General features: G+C 41.5%; 1 protein-coding gene across 8 annotated transcripts in view; it reads right to left on the reverse strand.

The window, feature by feature from the left end:
- STAU1 (staufen double-stranded RNA binding protein 1) overlaps nucleotides 1–20,007 on the reverse strand; it is a 54,913-nt gene that overhangs the window by 23,405 nt on the left and 11,501 nt on the right. For 4 of the 8 annotated variants that reach the window (XM_061127451.1, XM_061127448.1, XM_061127449.1 and 1 more), the window contains exons 3-7: nucleotides 13,128–13,416; nucleotides 11,336–11,460; nucleotides 8,189–8,345; nucleotides 6,146–6,284; nucleotides 4,953–5,118 (exon numbers count right to left, since the gene is read on the reverse strand). In XM_061127451.1, coding sequence (XP_060983434.1) covers nucleotides 4,953–5,118; nucleotides 6,146–6,284; nucleotides 8,189–8,345; nucleotides 11,336–11,460; nucleotides 13,128–13,332 — 792 coding nt within the window. In that variant the 5' untranslated portion in view covers nucleotides 13,333–13,416. Of the gene's footprint in view, nucleotides 1–4,952; nucleotides 5,119–6,145; nucleotides 6,285–8,188; nucleotides 8,346–11,335; nucleotides 11,461–13,127; nucleotides 13,417–20,007 lie in introns of those variants that run through there. The other 4 variants (XM_061127453.1, XM_061127452.1, XM_061127455.1 and 1 more) reach the window with 3 other exon arrangements.

Genomic DNA, 20,007 nt, shown 5'->3' on the forward strand with positions numbered 1-20,007 from the left:
AGGGATTTCATCATTCTTCCACTTCTTTATTATTTTAGTCTTGTTTATTGCAGATTTAGGAGATAGTGCTGAAATAGTATGTAGGATGACAAGCAGCAAAATGTTTCAAAACACAAGAAAATTAAGAGTCCATAATGTTAAGGTTTATAAAAGGGTCCAAAGGACCCTCATGATTGTAAGACAGACTATCATTCTAATTTCAAAATTAAGTATATTTTTACCTTGCTCTTTTAAACCTCTAGAAAAAGAATAAAAGTCACTAATATCAATTCTTACAGAACTAGAAAAAAGCTCAAAAATATAAATTGGGTTCAGTGGACCTTGAGCGTATAATGAAGTATAGATAAGCATGATGAAGAGTAAGGTCTCCAATTTTAGTTTAGTCCTACTTAAACACATCCCTGGCTCAAGTGAAGATAAGAATTCAAGAACAGGAAGAGCTGCATTTATTTATTTTTACAGAAGTAGTATTTAAAAACTGGGCTTCCCTGGCAGCTCAGCTGGTAAAGAATCTGCCTGCAGTGCAGGAGACCCCGGTTTGATTCCTGGGTCGGAAGCTCCCCTGGAGAGGGGCTAGGCCACCCACTCCAGTATTCTCGGGCTTCCCTGGTGGCTCAGACAGTCAAGAATCCGCCTGCAACATGGGAGACCTAGGCTGGGGAGGTCCCCTGGAGGAGGGCATGGCAACCCACTACAATATTCTTGCCTGGAGAATCCCATGGACAGAGGAGCCTGGCGGGCTACAGTCCATGGGGTCGCAAAGAGTCAGACACGGCTGAGTGACTAAGCACAGCACAGTATTTAAAAAAAGAAAACTTCAAACAGTACAATTTTTAAAAGTCTGGCTTCTAACACTACCACCACGAGAAAGCTCAAGTTTGATATAACCTTCAAGATAGAAACCAAGCACATCCAAACATACAGATACACACACAGTTGGCGACCTCATTTACTTAACACAAACAATAGCACTATACTTGCAGTGATAGCTCTGCATCATGGTTCCCCCGCCCATTCAATAGATTATAAGCCTTCTTTTAGGTCCACGTAAACAGATCTACCACACTCTGACAGTCTTGGGATAAATGTATTCATTTATTATATTTAACCATTCCCTACGAACGGCCATTATAAGGCTCCCTCCTGCTCTTCCCCGTTACAGACACTGTAGCTATGACCATCTTAGTCCTAACGCCTCAACACTGAGTAAGTCATCTTTTATTAATACAAGTCACAGAAGAGAAAAGAAAGGAAAGCAACAGAATAGATAGAACAGAAAAGAACTGCTTTCCCAACTCAGGACCTTTGCACAAGCTGCTCCCTCTGCTGGGAAGTACTTGCCCTGTTCTCTTGTTCATCTTCATCCTGAGCCTAAATGACTTGTCCCCTGGTGCACCATCATCACGCCAACCTAAACAAGACACTCTGCGCTCTCGTGATACCTGCTACTTTCATCCGCGCATTCGCAGCACTTTTTGATGACACTCCATTCAACCAAGCTCCACATGGGCAGGGGCAATGCAGCTGTTTACCGGCAGGGCTGGCCGAAAGCAGTGCCTGTTGTCAAGGGGTCAGACTACACCTGTCTCACAGACAGAAACTGCTGGCTTTATTGGCTATGCTCTAGAGAAGATGAACTGATCCACCACACAATAACAAGTGCTAAAATTATCAAGAACAAAACAGACAATTTATTTACAATGAGGATGTCCAACGCAGGTGGGCTGTGGGCAAACAGACCCCTCAGGCCCTGTTGGCAGAGGCCTAAACAGGTACCGTCTTCTTGGTGGGGAACCTGGCCACATACACTACCAGGCAATTCCACTTTGAGGACTATGGCTCACAAAAATAACCACAGACATAGAACAATGTTCTTCACTACCTATTTTATAACAGGAAAAACTGCAAGTAACCCAAAAATCAAGCTTCTGTTGTTGAAAAACTAAACTGGTATGCTCACACAATGGAGCATTTGCAGCCGTTGAAAACGGCTTAGAGGCATGCTGAATTTGAGTCCTCCATGGAATTTTAAGTAAATAGCATGAACACATCATAATAAGCACTTCAGTGGGGAAAAAAAAAACAGCGGTTATTGTACCATATCACCCCATTTTTGTGAAATAGACAGGTGTGTGTGCTTACTTACATATGCCTTGACATCCACAAAAATGTTTACAGTGACTACCTACAAGTGGGAAATTTATTTCTTTTTTTGATGTTAAAAACTGTTATAATTCACAGGCATTCCTTGTTAAGAACAAAAAATTAAACTTATCTTTTAAATATGTCTTTCTTCCCCTGCTGCCCACTTTCTGGAGGGTCTGGTAGACCAGCAACAGCTCAATTAGGTGGAAAGTACTTACAACTTCAAAGAAAATGTATTTCTGAAGCACTGTTTGGGCCAGTCATTGCACCATTTCTTAAGGGAACTGTCTCTGCTTCAAATCACACAAAACTAGAAAAGGGGCCAGGAGGAGGAAACAAGGGGACAAAAGATGCCCATGACTCCCAAACAAGCTGCTGACAGAAGTCAGAGGAGCCGAGGAGAGGGCATCCACCGCTCCAGCCTCTGCCCTCAGGCCTGAGGCAACCAACTGCTCCGGCGGGCGATGGGTCACTCTAAGGCTCTGACAGGCACTTTCCCTTTGCAGCAATATGGTGAGTTCAAACTTCCAAGGAGGATTCAAAGGCCGAAAACTGCCTAGGAAGCACTGACAATATTTAGGACCTGTGATTCCCAAACCCTGACTGTTTTACTCTTAAGAGCTCATTAAAAAGAAAAAAATAAAAAATAAAAAGTCAGACTTCCCTGGCAGTTCAGTGGTTAAGACTCTTTGCTCCCAATGCAGGCAGCATGTGTTCAATTCCTGGTAAGGGAACTAAGATCCCACATGCCATGTGGCATGGCCAGGAAAAAGAAGAAAAAAAAAAAGCCAGACTCATGGGTCTTAGCCTACTGCATTAGAATCTAGAATCGTGTGGGTTAGGCCAAGGAATTTTTTAAGTTCTCAAGTGATTCCGAAGCAGACAACCCACATACCAGCGTTCAGTAATCGTTTAACAACTGCTGGCTAGAAGGAACCAATAAATACCTACTCCATCTAATTCCAATTAGATTAGCACCAAAGTCAACTCAACAAATGCAAAGCCTCCAAAAATGACTCAAATTTCACTACCTTCAGGGCTTTAACAAATTTCACCACTAAGGACTTCATCCTTTCACTTCAATAAATCCTCCTAAGTTATAGTCCATTCCTTTCTATTTGGTCCTCAGTGAACTCTGGAAATAGAACATCTCTGTTAAAATGTGTGATTGCACTCAAGATGGAAATGCCCCGAAACAAAAGAAAAACAAACCCTTCCCATGCAGCTGGCCATGAAGCCACAGAGCACTGCCCTGAGCTGGGTGGACCCAGGGGACGACGGTTGGGCACAGCAGACCTCTGCAAGCATCCTGCCAAGGGTCCCCAAACTTCATACCTGTCATCACCCATTTGGCCCAACGTTCTGTGCAAGATCTTCTGATTGTTTGAGAACTTGTCTCTCTAGCAAGAAAAGTCAAATGCTTCCAAGGGGTATGCTCAGGAGGCATTTCATGCTGTGCTAAACAGAACCATGAAACCACAACGTCTTCTACTCAGCGGGCTCTCCTGGGCGTTCGGGGAGCGACTGCTTCATCAGAGCCAGCCACTAATACTCTGGCTGCTCAATAGCGTGGAGTCCTTTTAGTGATGACTTAGTGATGTTCTAAGACCTATGTTCCTATTTACTCACAACATCCTATATCTATCGTGATCATCTTAAAACACAGCCCCCAGGGGAACGCCCTGGGGGTCCAGTGGACGGGGCTCCACAGTCTCACTGCCAAGGGCCTGGGCTGGATCCCTGGTTGGGGAACAGTCCCACAAGCTGCACGCTGTAGCCAAAAATAAAAAAAATAAGCCCCAGATTCTTTGATACTCATCTCATCCAAACTCCACAAGTGGGGTTTCTCAACATTGTGAACGTACCAACGGTCACTGACCTGTATACTTACAATGGTTAAAACTATGAAATTATGTGAATTTTACCTCAACACATAAATAAATAAATAAATAAAAGTGAGCTCCTGTAGCCCCTTCTTGAGTCTGGGCTCATGCCTGTTTGACCTACAGGATACGGCAGAAGTGGTGCTGGGCTGAATTCTGGGCCGGGGCCCTGAGACACTGGCGGTGGCTTCCACCTCCTGTCTTCTAGAACGCGCCCTCCTGGGACGGAACCACCATACCGTGAGGGTGTGTAGAGTCTCTGCTCAGGCCAACCAGGAGGGGAACTGAGGTCGCGGGACCAAGGCCCCCTCTTTGACCGCAGGTGACAGCGCAGCTGCCTGGCGAGAGCGCCACCTCAGAAGAGACCCTCCAGGCCCGCGGCTGTGTGCGGCGGACATGAGGTCTCCATGCCACGCTCCCCCTGGACCACAGGCCTGTGAGCAGGATAAAGGCCTGGAGGTATTTAAGCCACGAAGTCTTGGGACAGTTCGTTAAGCAGAAATGGTTAACAGACATTTCAAGACAATACAGAAAACTTCTGATCAAAATGGCTTCAGAAAATCCCCTAACCTGGTACCATAAATCACAGATTCTGACAAGAATAATGCTCAGCACGGAAGAGTTCATCCACGCGTGCTCTTCACCACTCAAGTGAGTCACAATCTTTCTAACACGTTCACTCAGAACTACGCCACTGAGTGCACAAGAAGGCACCTGACTTTCCTGCTAGAATTTTTGAGGGGGATGGGGGATGAGAAAGGCAAGAAACCTACAGGGTACCAGAATCTGTATGTTACCTAACAATGAAGAGTAAGCACAGCTCTCAACGCACCCTCTTAGAAAACCCAGCCTGAAGCCGTGTCTCCTCGCGCCCTCCCGCACCACCCCCAGCGCCAGGGGGCGCCTGCTCGGCCCGAGCCTCACCTCCAGCCTCTCGGGCGGGGGCTCGCTCTGCAGGATCCTCAGGGCTTTCGCAGCAGCATCGTGCTTCGCAGCCTGTCTCGTCTTTCCTTTCCCATTAAATTGCTGTCCTCCCACAGAAAGTTCAACTTGATAGAGTAAAGGTGGGACTGGAAATGGGTAAAAGTACCTAAAAATAGAAGGGGTGAGGAAAATTAGTCTCAAATAAGTCACCATACCGTCTCTGACAGATTCCAGGTACTTCCTTCATCACAGGTCCTAATTACAGCAGCGTTCGCTTGCCAATAATGAGTCCTCCTCAACACACCCAGAGATTTCATATGTTTATGCTAGATTAGAACTGCCACACAGTATGAGCAAATACTGTTTACATTTCACAAAATAAGTTGGCTTACAAATTACATGAGTTCAATTTATAAAGCTAACCCATACTTACAAAATCTAAACTGGATTAGACTTTGATTAAGAAAAAAAACTTGACTTGCTCTACTTTCTCGTACCTGAAATTCACCCTTTCATGTCTCCAGAAAAGAATGGAAATTTTTTAACCAAAGTCTTGTAGAAAGGACCCTCATTTCTAGAAATCCCAACAGCCTGGAGCCTGGCAGAGGCTGGTTTCTATTTTTAAAATGGCTTTGGCCTCCACCTCACTCCCACCCCAAAGTAGGGCAGGGAAGTAAAGACCTCAAGTTTGATCATCAATCTCTCCACTAGCGTCTTTAGACCTCGAGAAGGTTTTAAATGCATGGCACCTTCAGATTTCAATTAATATTGCACTGCACCTGTATACCAAGGCTATTTACAAAGCACATAAGTAAGTTCAAAAGTCAAAAAGTACCCAGTAAACAATAATCAAGAAATCTATGAGGGCTGAGAATTGTGGTGTCACAGGAATCGTGTTCAAATATGACTCAGTTGCACAAAGCAGTTACACGGGTGATCTTTATTTAACCAGACTGCTCGGGGCACAAGCTGTACTGCTTGTGAGGAATGTGCCTAAGACCTTTCCAATGAGAGGAGTCGGAAGAGCATCAAAATGCAGTTCCAGTGACACCAGGATGATGCAGACTGACAGTAGCCTTTGGCAGGCCAAAGAGGACCAGACCATTACGCACTCTACAATCTATACATCTTACTATTCTACATCAAAGAGCAAATATAGTTTCACCTGGATCTAAAACAAAACAGACACGTACCTTGGGGGATAAGCACCTCCTCTCATGTTGTAGTTGTAGGTGGACTGCATCCGAGAGTAAGGGTCGACAGGCTTATACATTGGTTTTTTCCCAAGTCTCATGCACAGTGCATTTAGCTCTACAGTAGGGGTTATGCTTTCTGCAACACAGAATCAAAACAAAGAACTTTTTTTCCTCATATGAGAATGATACTCACTAAAATCAAATAGAATAGCATGCTTTCTACTAATTGGACTCATGATGCATTTCACTGCTAGGCATCAGGTCAGGAAATCCAAGGATCTGCTACGATTTCTAGGCATTAATACACAATCACAGCACAAAATACACAGTAAGGGCTGCTGAGGAGCAGCCACGCGACACGAGATGTCAGCGGTGAGAGGCGGTGTCAGAAACAGGTTCCAGTACACATCAGATTTCATGATTAAGAGATCCCACAGGACTGTCCAACTCATTTCACTGTTTGGCAATACTCAACCAATATAACTTTGGTTGTACTGACTGGCCGGCTTACACTTGGAAGGATGTCCGTACACATTATTTCATAGGACAATGCATTTATTCAGTACTAACTGGAGGCAAAGCTCTGTGCTAAGCTTGAGAAACACAATCCTTGTCCCAGAGGAGTCCAGAGAACACAAGACACACTGCAAGAACTACGATACAGCATTACGTGTGCTGTAAGGGAAGGTGCAGAATCGCCGAGGAGGAGCCTGTAAATTCTATCTGGAGAAGTCAGATGAGACCCACAAAATACTTAGATGTCTTCATTCTTAATATTTATAATGGGATTCGATTTGTGGTAATACTTGTTAGAAAAATGAGTTCTGTTTCCATATACAACAGGAACAAGTTTATCTCAGGTTATCTCAGAATTATCAACTTTAGAAAATACTCATCATTCATCCTTCTCTTTTTTCCCCTCTAAGTTCATCCAATTCATAAACCTTTAAAAATCATTTAAAAAGAAAACCAACCTGGAAAGATTAGTGTCAGTCCAGTCACATTTAAAATCAATAGCTTCATATCAAACACAGAACAACACTAGCAATGGCAAAGTTCAATTGAAATGCACACAAAAATCCACTTGAAAATGCTTCTTTAGGATGTAGGTAGAGGAAAACAAAAATGACTTGATTCAGTACCATAACTGGTTTGACTAATCTAGTGCATAAATCAAACTTATAAGAATATCTTTGAGTCTGCAAAGTCAGAGCGTCACATAAGTAATTAGCCTTTTTTTTTCTTTCTTAGCTAACATATGAACTATATTTTTTACACAATTCAAATAGTTGTGTTTTAAGTAAGAGCAGCTCTGACCCATAAAATTTATCTGCAGCAGAGGATAAACGTGAAGCAAAGATCCCACAGAGAAAGCGTGGCCGAGGCCTTCCCGGATCGTTCCTGCATGCCAAGGGCCCGGGTGACTTCATACACTTGAGGGGGGACTCTCCTACAACAGCCACTTCTACCTACAGCTGCCAGGTCGGTGGTCCCCAAGCTTTCACAGGACACTCCTCTTTAACAGTATTCTCCCCAACTGGGACCCTTGCCTGAAGAGATATCTATTAATCTGAATTTAAGAAATAAATATCTAAATTATTTTCTCATTCTTGTTAATCATCAAGAGACGTAAAACTGACAATCGGGTTACGATCAACATGTTATAATCAATATTACCACACAAAGTTGAAGTGATTTTAGCTAAAACCCACCTTCTCATAATCTATACAACCCTAATCAAAAGAAAAAAAAAATTTTTTCCTTTCGTTAAGCTTTTCTGAAAGTCTCCGAAATCGTTTGGTGACATTCCCCACCTCCCGTGATCACCTCTCCAGATCATCAGGCATCGAGGGACTGGAGATTGGGAACCACTGTTTTAGAGTGCGGTAAGATTCCACAAAGATAAGCATTTGCCACTGGTAGTGCAGACTCTGTGCTTTCAAAATCAACGAGTTAGTTAAGAAAGAATTCATACACATACTAAACGGATACCTCTAGACACACTTTTGAAAGGAACCTGTCTTGGCCCACGCATAATACCTGGATTTCTTCCTTCGCTACGAAAAGGGCGGACTATAGGTTTAGGAAATTTTGTTCCTTCCAAAGCTTTGGCAGCAGCTGTGTGTTGGGCTTTTTTAATACTAGTTCCTTCAGCTTCCCAGTGCTGATCGCCAAGTGTGAGCTGCACTGTAAACACCTACAAATGAAAATCGTGAGCTCTCAATTCAGGAAACCTGATGTTGGCTACAATATGTCACTCGGACCTTGAACATAACTTATGGTCATGGTTTAAAAGGCCTGGTCATTATCTTTGTAATTTATCCCTTCATCCCCCTTTTCACTGTTTCTAGAAACATGAAAAGATACATACATTATTGACTTGTATTGCATAGCACTCCATGAAAAAAGTATCTTTTGAAAGATGGGTATAAGTACAGAAATTTAAAACTGTTCTCTTATATATTAAAATATTAAATGCTGATTATCTGGAAGCCATCCAAATAAAAATTGTCTTCCCATTTCTTCTCATGGAAGAAATTTAGCAAGCTTAATTTAGACACATAATAGTACCTCAGACAAATGAAGACAGCATTTGTTAATTTGTTCATTGATTCTAGTCTGAAAATACAACTCCATTAGGCCAAAACCTCAAGTGAATTTGGGAATGTCATTCAGGTTTTACAACGCTACCTTTTACTTTCCTAAGACTGTACTATTCAGACACTGCCCCTCCTTTCAGAAGCTGAGATTCACTGCAAGCAAAGATCTAACATTTCTGAACTCAATTCTAAGGAGGCATTCAAAAGAGCTAATTTTGCCCTTAACAATTGCGGACAATGACAACCCTCTTTTTTCAAGTATAAAGGGAACTTGTGTGCACGCTCTATTTGTAAAGTTAGGTTATGTTAATCCCATCAGATGGACAAATAATTCATCCAAAAAGCACTAGGACCCACCACAGTGCAGTGATTCTTTAACACTCGTGTGCATCTGAAGAGTAACCCAGGAAGCCTGGTAAGACACGCGTGCCAGGGGTTCCGCCTGAGAAGAACAGCACGAGGGGAGGCCTGAGCCTGTGTGTTTTTAATAAGCTCCCGAAGTCACTCTGACGCACTTCAATGTTTGAGGTTCACTACTTTGGAGCTTCTATTCTTCTGATTTTCTTGATCACGGAATCTATCACTTTATTTCACTTACAAATAATTCACGTGAGAAATGGTGATTTGAGTATGTCCAGGTCACTTAAATTTGGTGCCTCAAGGGATGGGGCTAACTTGCCTTTAGAGGTGATTTTTCTTGTAGGTCTTAACTTCAGGATTCCCTCAGTGCACAGCTTCCACTAAAGGGCGAAAAATTTAAGAATCCTTCATCCCCCTTGAAATATTAGGGGTCTCCTGTATTTATGTTGCAGTTCATAAAGTTACTCATTTAAGCACCAACAGCATGAACTCAAAACCCTGGCTGGCATGAGGAGTCACACAGCAGAAGCAGTCGGCAACGCTGTGCGATCCCTCCGTCATTTCCGTGACCCTTTCACGGGAAGACATGGAAGGGGGACAGTGCTATAAGACAGAAGAGAGTTATTCACGGTCCGTCTCACCGTCTCCAGGACTGTCCCTCGGCGCTGCCGCCACGCCGTGCCTTCTGGGTGGAGGGCGGTGGTGAGGTGAGACCTCGGTTCACACAGAATTAAAAGGACACCAGACCTCTGACTTTTTAAATAGTCTAATAATCATCAAGGAGGGAATAAATATTTCTCTTTGAACAACTTGTAGGCAAAAAAAAAAAAATGCAGCTACAGACTGAACACACAGCCAAATTACCTAAAAAGTACTAAAGTTCAAGTGAGAAAGTACATACTTCCAAAAATACCAGAGACAGTTAATAAAGGGAATCCCAAAGTTAAGATCTGCAAAAAAAATCCTGTAGAAGAAACAGAACAGTTACCAAAAAATTGGCTAATTGCCTTCTAAAAGTAAAGAAATATTTCAAATATAATTATGCTTTAGAATAATATTAAAACTACCTTCATGAGAGTGGGAAATTTGTTTTTCTTAAATGTATAATTGCTTAATTGTAATAGCTACCATTTCTCAAGCATTTACTATGTGCCAGACACTGTACTCCACACTTTGATATATATTCTCACAATACACCTACTTGGTAGGTAACACTATCTCCATTTTACAGATGAGGAAACGGAGTTTCAAAAAAAGTAGTAACCTGCACAAGGTCACCAAGTTAGTAAAAAGTTAAGATTCAAACCCAGATCTGTCTGACTCCAAAGACAACTAACCAAAACACGCTACCCTATGGGAACTGTTCATGATTGTGGTCAATGCTACGTTTAGTCCAGGAAAAAAAGAGAAACTTGGTATCATTCAAGGTTTGAGGTTTGCACCTCAGGAAAACTGAGGCACAAAGAGACAAACAACTCATCCTTATAAAACTGTATTTTCTTACTTCAAGGCTAGAATCAGAAATAGGCCTAATTCCTTATCTCTCATACTGTAGCTGCAAAAGATAAAGCCAGAGACGCAAACCTTTAGGGTCCAAGAGGTACCTTAGCACAGATATCAAGCAAGCTTAAAAGACTGAACTCCTGAATAACAGACAGTAAAAATTCAAATTACAGTCAGTCTTTCATCCTCTAAGATGAGAGTGTCAAGGGTACCTGAAATCAGAGATAATTCCATGTACTCACGGGGAGATTAATTTCTACCTCGCACATTCAAACCCTGTATCTGATTCTGAACAAGAGGCAACACTGATTTCCCATTCACCTCCTCTCCCTGACCAGATCTATGGTACCTATGCACGTGCAAACAAACAGGAAAGGAGCCAGACAGAGGCTGCAACCAGGAGGCCCAGACCCTGGGAAACTCATAGGACACCATTCACAGGTGCTTGGGACTTGTCTTGACTCAGAATCCTAAACAACCACACGCTAACTGAAGTTTTAAAAGCCAAATATCCCCCAGAGGAGCATCTCTTTTGTTTGACCCACTCTGCAAGGATGGAAAAAAGAAGTGACTCGCCCAAAATCTGTACTTCTGCATCTCTTTAAAACAACCTCAGCAGTTTCAAATATATGTTTTGAATCACTGCACCACTTGCAACTGTATGAAAACAAAGAAAACATTCCTAGTGGGTTATAAATGCACAAGCAGTATGGACAATATTTACCTTACCGTGAGCTGGACCTTGCTCACGCAAAAGCTTATACTCAGGCTGAATCTTGTTGAAACGGGCTAACTCATTCACAAGACACATTGGGGTTTTCTCTTTAGGGTGTGCCATGTTAGAAGGAACTGAAAAATAATGTAAGAGCATTGAAGTCAACTAGCAGTGTTTGAGACTGCGGCTCTCCAGGGATATGAAGATAGGGAAAGCAAACGCAAAGTCTAACGATTCAGAGCAACAGCGATGCAAAACTGCAAACCACATTGAGGGCAAATATCTGAAGACACTGCTGGGATCTTTTCTGAACCAGTTGAAGTCAGGTAACCTAGGAGGGGGGTGTGTCTTCAAGCGAGAGAGAACAGAAGTCAGAGGAATAACTAAGCCGTGGCAAGCACGCGAGATCTGAAATCAGATGAAGGACTGCTATCATAACCAAGGGAGCACCAGGAGGCCTTCTGAGCAGAGACACACACACGCACTGGTCACTGCACAGCTGTCCGCTGCGCCCGGCTCATTATTTCACAAAACGCAATATGCCAATACCATTTCTCAAACAAGGACTGTCTTTTTCCAAATAGCTAATACTTCTCATTCCTGGGGCAGCTGCTTGTCTTATCTCCAGAGGCTGCCATCCTCAGACTTCACCTATCTTTAATAATTATGTAACTAAAATAAAATGGTCTTGGAGGGCGGGAGTTTTATAAAGTCAACAAAATGTGGATATGAGAACACATTAGAAGAAAAAGCAATTAAATCCCAGAGGACTGAACTAGTCCGTGCCATTTCCTATTAAGGTGGTATTCAAATGGCAAATATGGGGAACACTGAACCTCTAGGGGACTATGACAAGTCAAGAACGCCATCTGGTGAGCTGGTCCAAGGAAGTCTAGAGGTAGCAGCATGACAGAGTCTGTGCAGCCGAGAGTGGGACAAGCTAAAACTCTAAGAAGAGAGATACAAAGTAAAGGAAACGAGAGAATGGAAGAGGAAATGCAAGGGAAATGTCAGGCACTAAGGGCTACGAAGAGTTTATTACAAGGTGACTCTAGTATAGAGACACCTATGCTGATACCCCCTTTAATTGGCTTTGCAACTTGGGAGGAGGAGAGGGGAGATTTGGGGAGCAGAATATTGTTTTTAAGGGTTATTTCCCCATGGGTTGCAAGTCTTTTCTGATCCATGGATATTTTTATTTCATTTTTGTTTTCCTAATATTCAAATTTGACGGCTTCCTTTTTAAACATCTCTGCTGCTTTGTTCAATTTCTCATTGGCCCTCACTGTGATTTCTCAACTACCTCTGGATGGCAACTTAAACTTACTTAGTCAAAATAAAAATTTGCAAATGCCAACACATTCTTTTGTGTCCCCAAATCTGGCTGTCCCCCTTGCTTGGGATAAATCTTACAGACCTACAAAAAGGGCACTTACACCTACAAATCAGTTCTGGGAAATCATTTTAACAGCAGAATTTTCCCATATAACAATGAATATCCAAAGTGCTATTTATTGCTCAATTTTTTTCTGCCAGCTACCAGTTTATAACAGAGTAGGCTTTATAGTTTGGTTTCCAATTTTCTTCCTTACACTTTGAAATGGTATGTAAAAGGCCTCCATCAAGCCAGGATATCATCAAGTGCATTTTATATCTGGTATAAGGAAGTGTGGGTGGTATACTTTCTCCTGCCTCCTAAAGGTAAATGTGCAAGAGCTCCCTGTATCTGCAATCTACTGATCAGGTCAGAACACAGGCTAAGAAAACATTTGAAACAGAAGACACTTGGATCATAGCTTACCTGCAGCTGCACTGGTGGGTGTAACAGATGCAGAGGGTAAAGCAGAGTTTTGAATAGGTCTACCTGCATTTTCAGAGGGCAGAGAGCTAGCAGTAGAAGGAATACTCATCAAAGGCTGTGAGAGAAGAGACTGGTTCTTGTTCAGTATTTGGCTCCCTGAGAGAGCAGCAGATGGGTTCTGAACTTGCACTTGAACTTGAGACATGGTCACTTTCAACAAAAGTGAACAACTGCAGGTAAACAGCTTTCAGTGCAGGTTAATTCAGTGCTATGAAGTCTAAAGTTCTACCTGAAAGTTGTAAGGGAAAGAAAATAAAAAGATAAATTATGGAAGAGATATGTAATTGCCAATATTCAGTCAAAAACTGGTGTCACCTACTCAAGTATGAAAACAGCCCGTTTAGTCTGTAACTGTGATGTACAGTAAGATTCACTAGCTTTGTGAATTTCTCATAGTGTTTTTTTTTCCACAGTGTTTTAAAATGACTTACAATACCCACATACCCTGCATGTTCATTTTACAAAGAGAATCAGCAGGGTATAATACTTATTGTTTGATATTAAGAATTATAAACTGTAGCCTACATTAAAAAATCAAATTAAAAACATGAAGAGGTTTTCCACTGAATATGGGATATGGTAAAGGTTTCTGGGCTCAAAATGATAAGAAACTGGAAGTAAACCGGGTTTGTAACACCATTATTGGTGAATGTAAACAGTGCTTCCATTTTCAGGCCATGTACTCAGATTGACACCTTTGGAGCTCTCCTTTAAGTTGACTGAAGAAAGAGAAGAATTCCTCACTTTTGCCATTTCTTTTTCCTTATGATGATAAAAGACCTCTTTGTTCTCCCGTGAGGTTTGTTTGAGACAGTCTCATTTATTTAGATTCCAAACAAGAATTGTTGCACCCACAACCATGCTCATGGACCCTCAAAATAGCAAAGAACATTCTATAGTATGTTTATTATTAAAAGCAAAAGTGAAGAAGATGCAGAAGAGAGGAACAGATTTCAAGCTGACGATTTTACTAGTGTGGATTGTGGGGGGAGCAGAGATGGTTTACTGTATCTTGTTAAGTTCCAAAGGCATTAATTCTAAATCCATTTAAATTTCTTCACACGTCAAAAATAAGGACAGTTCTGCTCATTTTCATGGCCGTCGTTCAAAAAGCTGAAAATGTTTAAGCAAATCAAAAGTACTGAAAAATAACCATTAAGCAACAAAGAACAGAAAAAGCCAAGCAAGGCAGAAACCAGCAAACAAATTAGAAGTTCTACTATAAAGTAATTTTTGTTACTTTAGTTTTTTTTTTTTTAAGTCTCAAAATGATTTTTAATTAAAGCCAAACCTCTACAAACAGATGAATGACCAAAGCAGATAAGTTCCTTGAAGTCTTGAAACACTCTCCCTTGTGGAGAGCAAAGTGAAAAAGTGAAGTTGCTCAGTCGTGTCCGACTCTTTATGACCCCACGGACTGTAGTCTGCCAGGCTCCTGTGCATGGAATTTTCCAGGCCAGAATACTGGAGCGGGTTGCCTTTTCCTTCTCCAGATCTTCCTGACCCAGGGATCAAATCCTGGTGTCCTGCACTGCAGGCAGACTCTTTACCATCTAAGCCACCAGGGAAGCCCTTTGCAGAGAGCAAAAGGACTACAAAACTCAAAACAAGGCAAAAAATCAGAAACAAAAGCACCTTGGCTAAACTATGACTTTGGTTAATAACAGGTATAAATACTATCTTACACGACAAAATTCTCCAACATTACAGCTGTTCCCTGTTTACTTTTGAAATTAGAACAAAATAACAGAGGAGATGCACTGAAGATCTGGGCAGTGGTCTTGGTAGACAAGCTGCCAGGGTCAAGCAACAAGTCCAGAGCCTTTTAGAAGGCAGCTACGACCTTCTTTCATTTTCAATCAGTTGCCAAAATATAAATATTTCTCTCTCAATCTTCCCTTCCTGCTCTTACTCATTCTCTCCCTCTCTCTCAACTCTGTCCTGAGGGCATTTTTCCACCCTCCCCTGCAAAAAAAAAAAAAACCACTGAGAATTGTACTCACAACTTCACAACACCAACCACACATCACAGGTCCAAACATAAGCCAAAAGCAGAGTGTTTGCTCCAGAGTCTACCTGCATCCCAGAAGAAGCAACCCAACTCTGCCCTGGGTGGCTCTTGAGAGTCTGAGACTGAATGAACTAAATTTAGAAAGGGTGGAGCCCAAAGGGATCTTTTTTGGCTAGCGTTCTCTACAGCAGGCCCACTGCCAGCATTTCCAGTGACAGACATAAATTCAAAGGTTTGCTAGAAGTTGAGAAATAGAACAAACAGGATATTAATTAAGACTGCCCCAAAAATGCTAACCTCTGGTACACCTGAAGGAGTTATATCTTTCAAACAACTGGTTGAAATAAGTAGTTCAAAACTGCAGATAGAAAATATTTTAAACCCCAATAAGGCTCTATATTTTATAATTTTTTAGTTTGCAATATGACCAATAAAAATTCAGCACAGTACTCATTTTAAGTCATTTACTAATTTAACTTTTCTATATGTCTTTAAGCCTGAAAACAGAATCTAAAGAAGTAGTTCTAAAGAGGCAGTTTTGCTCCCTAAGGACACCTGACAGTATCTGGAGACGTCATCCGGCCGTCACATCTGGGAAACGGGAGACCCTGCTGGTATCCAGTGGGCAGAGGAGCAAGGGTGCTATTCCTAGCACATATACATGCATTCACAGAATAAAATCTTACTAATGTATGAAGGAGCTTACATTCTCAGAGAGGAAAAGAAAACCCCCTTTTCATCTCAAAAGGCTCTGAAATACTGATGCTAATATTTTACCCAAACACATGCTCCTCCCATAAGAGAAGTCAGGCAGCTACAAATAAAGCTTTTCACTACTGCCATCTATATAGTTCACAGAAGCATTCAGGGGAATCACAGAATTTCAGATATATTATTTCTACATAAATTAACAACCTTTTGCTCAACACTACACGATCCTGAGATTAAATGCTTAAATGAAAACTTACACTTTCCTTTACACTTGTCTTTGAGCATTGTTTTCCATCAGATAAATTTGGGACTTAAAAGAGATTTAAATGCTTTATTAGAGTCTTCTTACAAAAGAACAGTATTTCACACACAGGAAAATTAGGTTGAAAAGTTTAAAACACAAAGACTGCAGTTTCCCCTGAGGCTGGGAACACTTGCCTGTGAAGCCTGGGCGGTGCTGTTCCCTGCCTCCTGCCTCCAGCACAGATGAGAACCGCTCATCTCCTGGTTTTTTCCCCTAATTGAGGAGCTTGAGATACCAACTGAAGAAACCATTTTCATCCTATTCTCAAATCCTAAATTTATGGAATGCAAATAGAGGACTACAAAACTATGAGTGGTGAGATGACAAGAGTTTTGGGTACCTCTTTTAAAAAGATTCCTAATTCCAAGTCCCCCCAGATCCTAACTTGGGCCTGGCGACATAAAAATCTCATAAAAAAACAGGCTCACCTGGCAATTTCCACTTTACAAGTGTCAAGTACTTTTTAATGGGTTGCGGTAAGGGGAATATGGGCACATGAACTATATAAAAGCATCTTGAAAAATTGTACATGATGTGCTAAAAAGTGATCAAGCACAAAATGCACATTCCTAACTCAGCAATGAATCTACCAAAACTGGGCCATACTGAGTGCACAGCCTGAGTGACTTAATACACAAAAAGGCAGATCCTTCTAGAAACAGTTTACAGAACCACCTACAGTACTGCTTAGTACTAATCCCTTTCAACTAACAGACTGCTCAACTGCTGCAGTATGAAACACCTACTTCAGCAATTATGGGAAAACATCATTTCTATTACTAATATCCATTTTTTAACAGGATTAACACATAACAATAAAGTGTCCATACTTTTGTGCAATCAACACATCATTCCCCTTTGTAATAAGTGATGTTTCCAAACAAGATGTGTTTTTTTAAAAAAAGAAGGAAGGAAAGAAAAAGAAAAGAAAAAAGTCATCCCAATTCTGGACAGGCTTTTAAGATCCAAAACACTGCACTAAATATTTCCCCTTCTTGCCTTTATTATTAGGTTGGTGCTAAAGTAATTGCGATTTTGCCCTGTTGAACTTTGCCATTTGATACTGGAAATATATCCTTAAATGTGGTTATGTTGTATTAATATATCACTTTAATGCATATTTCTCACTTTGATTTTTGCTAATGACATTATTTGCTATTTATTTTATATTTACTTTGGACTATGGAAATGATGTTACACAAACAGCAAATTCGAGCAAGTTTTTAATTCAAGTTCAAAATGAGTTGTAAAGCAGTGGAGACAACTCACAACATCAACAATGCATTTGGCCCAGGAACTGCTAATGAACGTACAATGCAGTGATGGTTCAAGAAGTTTTGCAAAGGAGATGGAGAGCCTTGAACATGAGTGTAGTGGATGGCCATCAGAAGTTGACAATGACCAACTGAGAGCAATCATCAAAGCTGATCCTCTTACAACTACACAAGAGGCTGCAAAGAACTCAACATCTACCATCTACAGCCGTTCAGCATTTGAAGCAAATTGGAAGTGTGAAAAAACTCAGTAAGTGGGTGCCTTGTGAGCTGACCAGAAATAAAAAAAAAAAAATCATTGTCTGAAGTGTCATCTTCTCTTGCTCTACACCAACCACAAACCATTTCTTGATCAGATTGTGACGTGCGACGAAAAGTGGATTTTATATGACAACTGGCGACGCCCAACTCAGTGGCTGGACTGAGAGGAAGCTCCAAAGCCAAAGCTGCAGCGAAGAAGGGTCACGGTCACTGCTGGGTGGTCTGCTGCCTGTTTGATCCACTATAGCTTTCTGAATCCGGGCAAAATCATTACCTCTGAGAAGTATGCTCAGCAAATTGATGAGATGCACCAAAAACTGCAATGCCTGTAGCTGGTATTGGTCAACAAAAAGGGCCCAATTCTTTTCCACAACATCCAGTCGCGTGTTGTACAACACTTCAAAAAGTTGAACGAATTGGGCTACAAAGTTTTGCCTCCTCCATCACATTCACCTGACCTCTCACCAAACAACTACCACTTCTTCAAGCATCTCGACAACTTTTTGCAGGGAAAAACACTTCCACAACCAGCAGGAGGCAGAAAATGCTTTCCATGAGTTCTTTGAACCCTGAGGCATGGATTTTTATGCTACAGGAATAAACTAACTTATTTCTCATTGACAAAAATATGTTGATTGTAATGGTCCCTACTTTGAGTAATAAATATGTGTTTGAGCCTAGTTATAATGATTTAAAATTCATGATCCAAAACCACAATTACTTCTGTGCCAACCTAATACATCCTACATAGTACGGGTACACAGATACGAAGGATCTGTGCTTCAGCATGACAGAACTTTAGCAGTACCAACAGCAATTTTAGGCTGCATTTATTCACTATTCAACAAACTCTATTAAGCCTCTACTACATGTGAACTCTTCTATGGCAGACTGTACATTCGCAAGTGCTAGAAACTACCTGTTAAACTTTTCCTCAAAGACACAAGAAGAGCCCTTTAAGCAACCAACTGTACATCTATTAATTTGTTCTTCACAGCTTCTGAGAGGCTTCACTCTCAAGAGAAACTTTGTCAACAACAACAAAAAGCTAAGGAACAAACCACTTTTCCTATAAAAGTCTTGAAATATACCTAAAATACCCACATCATTCCCTTACATCCAACAGGTTACTTCCAAGATCCTTCTCCCAGCATCTTTCTAGCTGCAATGAGGTTATACAATTTTCTGCAAGTGCACTCACTTCCCCAACCACCGCCTCACCCTACCTTCACCACCCCCCACCAGCATCCTCCAGCCCCTGCCCCCTGAAAACAGCAGTTCCCTGACTCCAAAGGTTCTCCAAACACCTGTAGGCAGAGCACCAGAGGCAGAGAAACACAGCAGTCATTGTCATCCTACAGAATCATTCCCAAAAGACAACGTCAAGCAAGTCATGTTCAACAGCAGGCCCATATATCAAGTCACACAATAATAAAAGGTTCTTCAAAGGAAATATGACTGAACTACTTAAGAGGAAAAAAAAAAAAAGAGACCACAATGTACTCGGCGCCCAGGAAAGACACAGGACAAACAGCCATGCTGAGGCACAATCACTTGCAAGACAATAAAGTGAGCCAAAAATTACGCTTGGAAACCCAGACTGGTCAAGACCTTTGCACCCAATACAAGTGCCTGACTGCAGCCCCCTCACACAGTTGGCCCAATGCCACGTGGGCAACGGACAACTTTCTTTCCACACACGTAACCATTGGGTAGTCCGTTTAAAGAATTACTTCCTAAAAGAGAGCTCATTATTAACTGTTCATCACAGAAAAGCTATCACACCATACCATACGCTAAAGTGGGGAAAAAAAAGATTTCCTTCTGCAGCCTAGCCAAGTTGCAAATCTTTCTTCTCAAGGCTTGAAATCTTATCAAGACCGCCCCCCCATCTCCCTTCTTCTAGAAGTAACTCTTAAAAATAATACAAACACATTATTTTTGGAAATATGGAAGTGGGTTTGCGAGGTTGGTATGTTTTTTTGGCTATGCAGCGCAACTTGTGGAATCTTATATAATTCACCGACCAGCAACTGAACCGGACCCTCAGTAGTGAAAGCAAGGAATTCTAACCACTGGACCACCAGGGCATTCCCAAAATGGAAATGTTTTTCAATCAAAATGAATATCCATCTGTGATCCGCTGGAGATTTTTAAAAGTGTACCATATCTTGAATAAGAAGCGGCTTGGTTCAACTCCATTAATTGGCTTTTCCTTTCAGAGAAGAGAAATTTTAGTCTATAGTTTTAGTCTGTGCC

The sequence above is a fragment of the Dama dama genome, chromosome 23 (genome assembly GCF_033118175.1).
Source record: "Dama dama isolate Ldn47 chromosome 23, ASM3311817v1, whole genome shotgun sequence".
In the NCBI taxonomy this organism is placed as follows: Eukaryota; Metazoa; Chordata; class Mammalia; order Artiodactyla; family Cervidae; genus Dama; species Dama dama.